General features: G+C 40.7%; 1 protein-coding gene across 1 annotated transcript; it reads left to right on the forward strand.

Moving 5' to 3' along the window:
- On the forward strand, positions 1-9,987 carry CACFD1 (calcium channel flower domain containing 1). Its single transcript, XM_072124654.1, has 6 exons — positions 1-156; positions 686-901; positions 2,768-2,840; positions 4,128-4,253; positions 4,363-4,470; positions 7,765-9,987. Exons 2-6 carry the CDS (start codon positions 775-777, stop codon positions 7,841-7,843), a joined length of 513 nt encoding a protein of 170 aa, XP_071980755.1. The 5' UTR covers positions 1-156; positions 686-774; the 3' UTR covers positions 7,844-9,987.
- The last annotated feature ends 70 nt before the right edge of the window (positions 9,988-10,057 follow it).

Raw genomic sequence — 10,057 nt, forward strand, 5'->3', positions numbered from 1 at the left:
GGGTGACGTCAGCGGTGGAGTCACGCCCCCTCTGTAGGTTCCCTCCCAGCATGCAGTGCACTGGTTGTGACGTGTTCTATTGTCATCACAATACCCGGCTGGAGGCTGCGAACAGCGGAGCGAGACCGATACCGGGAGCCGGTGCTGGAGGAGGAGGTCTGTTCCGTCTATATACTGCTCGGTGTATATATCACTAGTGTATAAAGCCTTGTGTGCGCGCTCGTGTTTTGTATATACTTCTTTAGGGGCTAAATCACACCTAAGATCTGATATATATTTGCGTTATTGAGGGATCTGGGAAAGCTGGGTGATGGCTAACTTAACATGCAAGATATGTGCGCGCTATTGTCTCTGTGATCAGCCACTTTTACCCCTGTATTAGTGCAGGAAGATAACTTCATATGGCTGTGACAAAGGGCTCAGTAACAGTCCATGCTGAGAGTAGTAGTAGTTTCACAGGGTGGGACAGGATATTTCCCAGGGGGGGGGTGATCTGCCATGACAGATGCAGTCGGTATTGTCTCTGTTATCAGCCACTTTCTTCTTGGTTGCTCTATGTGGCGTCCTGTAAGCCGTAAGATTTGGAAACCATGTTCATGAAACAGCAGGCTCAGGATGAACACATCCTTCTGTAAGCTGTGATCGTCCTATGTTACATTGTGGATGATGTCTCTGTTCCCCGCAGGGTTTGTGTAGCATGCAGATCCCCGCTTCTGATCCGTCATAGAAGTCGCCCTCAGATTCTGCACCTCCGGCCTCTGAGGAGTCTCCAAGATGAGCGCGGTGGAGCCCGATGCCCCGGCGCAGGGGGAGCCGCCTGCCACCGCAGCTGCCCAGGATGACGGCATGACCTGGTGGTACCGCTTGATGTGTCGCTTGGCCGGGGTCCTTGGGGGCATTTGTGAGTATTCAGATATATGTACAACGGGGTCTCTCCAGGGGTTTAGGAAAGTGAGGGGCAGGTATAGGGGTGTCATCTGATACTACAAAATTAGGAGCCATTTCTTGCTTCCCAGGGGTCCTCTGGTGTCTTCCAACTTGTAATAATGTCATCATATACATTGTGCTTGTGATTGCTGACGACTGAATGGCACATGGCTTTTGAGGCCAGTAAATAGCTCGGCTGTTGGCACAATGTACATGGAATCTCAACTTCTTGTCCGTTTAGGAACTGGAGAACGGCTTCAGTGGACTTCAACTCGACCCATTCATTGGGGGGGACCCCAGTTTTTGTGATCTCCTGAGCTATAGGAAATAATTCTGACTGGTGGGATTAACCCTTTACCCATGGACAGATGTTACCTATGGCACTTGCAGGGTTCGGGGATTGCCCCCCAGTTCAGGTCTAGATGCCTGCAGTGAGACAGTGTGTACATGTATACAGTGTGTGGATGTCACCGGGGATGTGTCTGCATGGCTCACATTCCCTCCTTTCATCACATGCCCTTCCTATAGACCAGACAGAAGCTGCTGCCCCTATTACAGTGCCCTCTGCAGGCTGCATCTGTCAGGGCAGATGCTCTGGTGTGGACCCTGCCCTAAGACCCTAGCACCTCATATATTGGGGCTGGGGGTACATTCTGACCAGGTAACATGACTGTGTAGCAGGCCCCCGGGTGCTCTTACCTGGTGATCCGGTTTATCTGATTGTGAAATTGGCTGGCGTCCATGTGCTGGGAGGATTAGTGAAGGTCAGGTAGTGTACATGTCATGGGCCTCTCCTGTCCTCACCACCGGTATTTATTGAGGCTATCATCATTACTGAGTACGAAGATCCAGAACAAATTATAATTATACATTGTTATAATATGTATTTTTAAGGGGCTTTAGTTCGGGGATCTATTCTTGTTCTCTCTAGATTCTGACTGAATTGCAGTACCGCATGCATCCTATAGCCAGGGATGGCGCTGTTTTTGGAAGCAAAATGCCTTCTTTTAAGACTTAAAATCTGTAGTCCACTTATAGCAACCAGTCCATCAGATACTGTATAGTAGAGAACCCCTAAAAATTAGTAACCCACCCCCTTATTTAACTCTTGTTGTGCTGATTACATAACCCTGCATGTGCGGTGTCTTCCCACGCTCCGTGCCCTCCGCACCCGCCGTGCAGCTGATGTTACACTTGTTAAGAATACTGGGCTTTGTTCCCCTGCTGGGTGCTGTCAGCTGAGAAGGGTGGGTGTATCGTATGTAGAGGGGGCTATGCACTATTAATGAGCATGGCCGATCACGATGACGGTGTCAGTGTAAGGAGGGCGGGCGCAGCTATTTGTGTCCTTGTCTTCTGCCTGGCATCACACTGGGGGCTCGGACCTGATCTACATAACGGGGGCGCCCACTGCCTCCGGCATTTTACAAGTGTGTAACTAGGAGGTCTTGTTTCATCTTCTCTTAGCAGCTTTCTAATGCTTTCTCACTTTCCAAGATCTCTGCTTGCTGTCCGTCAGCAACTTTCTTAGTATTTTATTCATAGACTCAGCTGCAGGACTTGTTACACTCTATCAGTGAATAATCCATAAGACTGGACCTGGTACAAAGGGGGTTTTAGCCTGTGGGAGTAATAAATAATGGCCCCGTTTACTGATGGCAAGCAGAGATCTTGAAAATGGTGAGTATTTAAAAAGTTTTAAGACCGTAAATGGGGTTTATCTCTATATACCCAGGCACGATCTTTAGAAAGCCAACTGCAGAGACCACTGTACACAGGTAACAAGTGTATATAGAGGGATATCCCTTTAATATATCCTTTGTCTGCTCTGATCTTGCAGCATGTGCCATCGCTGGCCTCTGGAACTGCGTCACCATCAACCCACTGAACATCGCAGCCGGAGTCTTCATGATGTAAGTATCTCCTCCTTATATAAGGGATTCTATGTCCAGGGTCAGCAGAATAGTGAGTGCAGCTCTGGAGTATAGTACAGGATGTAATTTTGCTGTGTATTTCAATTTAAAAAAAAAAAAAAGGTGGTGGTGGGACTGGGTGAGGGTTTTGTTTGTTTTCATGCTGAGTGTGTGGTGTGTGTGTGGCTGGGCCAGGAGAAGGTTTTTTTTTAGTTTCTTTTAGTTTATATTAATGTTTTTTTTGCATTTTGCCAGAAGTTATGGCTTGATTTATGTTTATGATTGTTATGTTTTTCATTTTTATATATAAAATAAAAGATTTACAGGATGTAACTCAGGATCAGTACAGGATAAGTAATGTCATGTATGTACACAGTGACTGCACCAGCAGCAGAATAGTGAGTGCAGCTCTGGGGTATAATACAGGATGTAACTCAGGATCAGTACAGGATAAGTAATGTCATGTTTTCCCCATGCCTGCACCAGCAGCAGAATAGTGAGTGCAGCTCTGGGGTATAATACAGGATGTAACTCAGGATCAGTACAGGATAAGTAATGTCATGTATGTACACAGTGACTGCACCAGCAGCAGAATAGTGAGTGCAGCTCTGAGGTATAATACAGGATGTAACTCAGGATCAGTACAGGATAAGTAATGTCATGTATGTACACAGTGACTGCACCAGCAGCAGAATAGTGAGTGCAGCTCTGGGATATAATACAGGATGTAACTCAGGATCAGTACAGGATAAGTAATGTCATGTATGTACACAGTGACTGCACCAGCAGCAGAATAGTGAGTGCAGCTCTGGGATATAATACAGGATGTAACTCAGGATCAGTACAGGATAAGTAATGTCATGTATGTACACAGTGACTGCACCAGCAGCAGAATAGTGAGTGCAGCTCTGGGGTATAGTACAGGGTTGTATAGTTGTGTACACATTGCACAGCTAGTGACAGGAATTTTCCTATTGAACTTGTGCACCCTCTGGCCTTTGCTGTTTGGTAATATTTAGTTTTGGGTGGAGATAGTAACTTGCTTCCTGTCAGTGACTGTCTGGTTATGGGACATTCTGGTGTATTATACGGCTGTGTCCAGTGTCTGATCTGGTTTTATGGCTATGCTGTCTGATGTATATAATATAGTCATGTACATTTATAGTTGAACCAGTAATAGCCTCACCCTGACACATGGTGGCGCTGCGGAGCTTGTAATGTAAATGTTATATACATGTCATATACTCTAGACGTCAGAGGCTGATATGTAATGTTTCCTCCCCGCAGGGTAAACGCGCTGATCCTGTTCCTCTGTGAGGCGCCGTTCTGCTGCCAGTTCATAGAGTTTGCAAACACTGTCGCGGAAAAAGCGGATAGGCTGAGACCCTGGCATAAGGCATTTTTCTACTGCGGGTACGGTAACAGCTCCTGGCAGGCTCGCTGCTGCTCTCTGGTATCAGTCATTTACAGATTATAGGAGAGAACATTGCAATCACAATGTCTTTGCATTTCTTTACCACAGGATGGCGCTGTTTCCTATCTTTCTCAGCTTCACAATCACCACCCTGTTTGGCAATGCCATCGCCTTTGCCACTGGAGTGCTGTACGGACTGTCCGCCTTGGGGAAGAAGTGAGTTATCACATTGGGGCTTTACTGGGGTCACAAAAAACTCGGCCATGAGCCCCATATAGTACCAGAACTATGATTACTACATAGACACAGTATTAGAACCCAGATTATTATATAGATATAGTATCAGAACCCAGATTATTATATAGATATAGTATCAGAACCCAGATTACTATATAGATATAGTATCAGAACCCAGATTACTATATAGATATAGTATCAGAACCCAGATTACTATATAGATATGGTATCAGAACCCAGATTACTATATAGATATGGTATCAGAACCAAGATTACTATATAGATATAGTATCAGAACCCAGATTATTATATAGATATAGTATCAGAACCCAGATTACTATATAGATATAGTATCAGAACCCAGATTACTATATAGATATAGTATCAGAACCCAGATTACTATATAGATATGGTATCAGAACCCAGATTACTATATAGATATAGTATCAGAACCCAGATTACTATATAGATATAGTATCAGAACCCAGATTACTATATAGATATAGTATCAGAACCCAGATTACTATATAGATATAGTATCAGAACCCAGATTACTATATAGATATAGTATCAGCACCAAGATTACTATATAGATATAGTATCAGAACCAAGATTACTATATAGATATAGTATCAGAACCCAGATTACTATATAGATATGGTATCAGAACCCAGATTACTATATAGATATGGTATCAAAACCAAGATTACTATATAGATATGGTATCAGAACCCAGATTACTATATAGATATAGTATCAGAACCAAGATTACTATATAGATATAGTATCAGAACCAAGATTACTATATAGATATGGTATCCGAACCAAGATTACTATATAGATATAGTATCAGAACCAAGATTACTATATAGATACGGTATCAGAACAAAGATTACTATATAGATATGGTATCAAAACCCAGATTACTATATAGATATGGTATCAAAACCCAGATTACTATATAGATATAGTATCAGAACCAAGATTACTATATAGATATGGTATCCGAACCAAGATTACTATATAGATATAGTATCAGAACCAAGATTACTATATAGATACGGTATCAGAACAAAGATTACTATATAGATATGGTATCAAAACCCAGATTACTATATAGATATGGTATCAAAACCCAGATTACTATATAGATATGGTATCAAAACCCAGATTACTATATAGATATGGTATCAGAACCAAGATTACTATATAGATATAGTATCAGAACCCAGATTATTATATAGATATAGTATCAGAACCCAGATTACTATATAGATATAGTATCAGAACCCAGATTACTATATAGATATGGTATCAGAACCCAGATTACTATATAGATATGGTATCAAAACCAAGATTACTATATAGATATGGTATCAGAACCCAGATTACTATATAGATATAGTATCAGAACCAAGATTACTATATAGATATAGTATCAGAACCAAGATTACTATATAGATATAGTATCAGAACCAAGATTACTATATAGATATGGTATCCGAACCAAGATTACTATATAGATATAGTATCAGAACCAAGATTACTATATAGATACGGTATCAGAACAAAGATTACTATATAGATATGGTATCAAAACCCAGATTACTATATAGATATGGTATCAAAACCCAGATTACTATATAGATATGGTATCAAAACCCAGATTACTATATAGATATGGTATCAGAACCAAGATTACTATATAGATATAGTATCAGAACCCAGATTATTATATAGATATAGTATCAGAACCCAGATTACTATATAGATATAGTATCAGAACCCAGATTACTATATAGATATGGTATCAGAACCCAGATTACTATATAGATATGGTATCAAAACCAAGATTACTATATAGATATGGTATCAGAACCCAGATTACTATATAGATATAGTATCAGAACCAAGATTACTATATAGATATAGTATCAGAACCAAGATTACTATATAGATATAGTATCAGAACCAAGATTACTATATAGATATGGTATCCGAACCAAGATTACTATATAGATATAGTATCAGAACCAAGATTACTATATAGATACGGTATCAGAACAAAGATTACTATATAGATATGGTATCAAAACCCAGATTACTATATAGATATGGTATCAAAACCCAGATTACTATATAGATATAGTATCAGAACCAAGATTACTATATAGATATAGTATCAGAACCAAGATTACTATATAGATATAGTATCAGAACCAAGATTACTATATAGATATAGTATCAGAACCAAGATTACTATATAGATACGGTATCAGAACCAAGATTACTATATAGATACGGTATCAGAACCCAGATTACTATATAGATACGGTATCAGAACCCAGATTACTATATAGATATGGTATCAGAACCCAGATTACTATATAGATATAGTATCAGAACCCAGATTACTATATAGATATAGTATCAGAACCCAGATTACTATATAGATATAGTATCAGAACCCAGATTACTATATAGATATAGTATCAGAACCAAGATTACTATATAGATATAGTATCAGAACCAAGATTACTATATAGATATGGTATCAGAACCCAGATTACTATATAGATATAGTATCAGAACCCAGATTACTACATAGATATAGTATCAGAACCAAGATTACTATATAGATATAGTATCAGAACCAAGATTACTATATAGATATAGTATCAGAACCAAGATTACTATATAGATATAGTATCAGAACCAAGATTACTATATAGATATGGTATCAGAACCAAGATTACTATATAGATATGGTATCAGAACCAAGATTACTATATAGATATGGTATCAGAACCAAGATTACTATATAGATATACAGTTACATGCTAAATAGGTTTTGCAGGTTTGTTCTTAAGTTGAATTTGTATGTTAGTCGGAACTGTATATTTTATCATTGTAACACCAGTCAAAATTTTTTTGGTCTCTGTGACCATTGGATTTTAAAAAGTTGGGTTGTCATAAGAACCAGGATTATTAATAAAGCTTCATTACAGACGCCTGTGATAACTGTTATAGCTGATTATTGTAGCCTAGGGCTAAAGTACAGTAAATTACCAACATCCAGAGGTCCGTTTGTAACTAGGGGTCTTCTGGAAGTCGGGTGTTCTTAAGTAGGGGATGGCCTGTATGTATATATATATGTGTGTGTGTGTATATGTATAATATGCTTGTTTAAAAAAAAAAATCTTGATTCTGGTACTATATCTATGTAGTAATAGATGAATCTTCCTAATGCCTTCATGTCTCCATATCACCCAGGGGCGACGCCGTGGCTTACGCAAAACTTCAGCAGCAGAAGAAGCAGCCGGACGAGGAGAAGCAGCAGGCCGGGACATAAAGTTCTCCGCCTCCTCCCAGAACTTTTTACCTCTTGTAGTTTTAAAATTTTTTTTTTTTTCTCCAAACTGATTTTTGAGGTGCATTTTAAGACTATAAATGTTGCGAGTCCCCAGCAGCAGCGGAGGTCGTGGACGTCGTTCTTGTCGTATAGACTCTGCACATCGGGGGGGAGGTTTGGCGCAATAAGGGGAAGTCTGCTATTTTTTATTTTTTATTTTTCTTACTTTTAGCAGGACAGTTTTAATCGGCAGGGGGCGTTTTAATACTTGTTTTAGTGATTTTATGCTGCAGCACTGGGGGGGAACTGGGGCGGATTATTACTTAAAGGGGCATTACACAGAACCCCATGAATGTCTTCCTACATGTATTGTGCAGCGCCTCTTATCATGCTGCACATTATACACTGGTCACTAGCCCTTTAAGTAGGGGTATGCCTTTTATGAGTCCCTACATTGGAGAAGCTTGTAATGAAGCTGTTATTGATGGAGCCCTGCCTGCACAGAATGGGGCGCTGCGGCATATTGTCTCCCTTAAAGGACTGCTTACAGGGGTTTTAGGTGTTAAGCGTCTGATTGACGCAGGTCTGACCAGTGGGAAAACTTCTTAAGGAACCTCTATGTCCCAAGGTTTGGGCCCCTACAATCAAACACTTATATCCGCTCCTATTATCTACTTAAAGGGGATGTCCACCCATAGCAGCCCTCCTTGCTATGCAGCTACACTACATAGGGTATAGGCAATACGTGATATTTAGGACTGTGTTGGCCGCCGTCACATAGGGGAAGAACCAGACGGACAACTTCAAGCAGAGTTGGGACCCGGCATCCGCAGAAAATCCTGGATTTTACTGGAAAACTCTACATCTGCTCCATTATGGGGGGACACGGGGAAATGTGGACCCTGCGTAATGGATCTTGCGATTCATTTTTAAAGGAATATTCCGCCTTCACCCATGAGGGTGAAAACGACAAGAAGAGATTTTTACTCAGCGATGTAACCTGGGACTGCGCTAGAATGTTCTAGATGTTACAAGACTAATTGTTTACATATTGTATAGACTTCCGGTTATAGAAGAAGCACAGGACCCTAGAATATGATCTGTAGATGATAGTAGATGGAGTCCTTAAAGGGGCTCTCCAGTATATTCTAGGCCTGGTATGTGTCAGTTTTGACTGGAGATTGATTGTTGTTGCCCGTGGAAACCAATCAGAGCTCAGCTTTCATTTTATAAATGGCTGAGGGAGAATGAAAGCTGAGCTCTGATTGGTTTCCATGAACAACTAGAGCAGTTCTGCCTTAAGAGACATGATAAATCTCCCCCATCGAGTCTATGCTTTTGTTGGAGAACCCCTTTAAGTAACTCCCCTTTTCTTGTGTACGTTAAGATTTTTTTCATGTGTTTTCATAGTTTTTTCCGTTCTAATATAAGGGAAATCAAAACTGGCGTCTCCTCCTAAACTGTGGAAACGTTTCTAAACTTCTAAAAGTTGTGTAACAACCCTTCTGCTCACTCAGCTTTTCTAGACACCAGAATGGTAACTCTGTCCGTATAGTCTCAGGTCTCCCTTTTCATATCAGTACAGAGCTAGGATGGAGATCGGGAAAGTCGGGTGTCATAGCAATATGGCCGCCGCTACCACTAAGAAATGGTTAAATAGATTTTTTCGAAAAGGGCAAACGGGATCCTTATTTTAGGAGGAAATGCTATATGATTTTATGATATGAAGGGAAGTGAGTGGGATTGTTTGGGTGACTGTTTTACTTTCCTTTTAACAGTTGTTTGGAACTGGGGAAAGAAATTTTTGTTCTTGAAACAGCGCCACCTTTGTCTGCAGGTAGGGTGTGGTATTGCAGCTCCGCTATTATTTCTATGAGCTTACTGGTAATACCATACTCGGCCTGTAGATGGAAGCGGCTCTGATTTCATGTTGAGCTGCATTAGAGCCGTTCCTCCCTGCACACTGCTGTGTTATAATGTGAACAGGGGCGTGAGTTCTTACCAACAGGGGACATTGGGTACTTCTTCATCCACTTCAGCATGGCACAGGACCCAGTTGACTTCAGGCGATGTCTCTCTCTTCTGAAGACATTTTTTCCTTCCTGTCTATGCAGTGAATAAAGAAAATACCTCTCTACCTCCAACCGCCGGTGTCTTCTCTCTTTGCTTCGCTTTACACCAGACATAATCGGGTGCCACATTGCCCCCTAGTTT

This window comes from Engystomops pustulosus, chromosome 9 (assembly GCF_040894005.1).
Source record: "Engystomops pustulosus chromosome 9, aEngPut4.maternal, whole genome shotgun sequence".
NCBI lineage: Eukaryota > Metazoa > Chordata > Amphibia > Anura > Leptodactylidae > Engystomops > Engystomops pustulosus.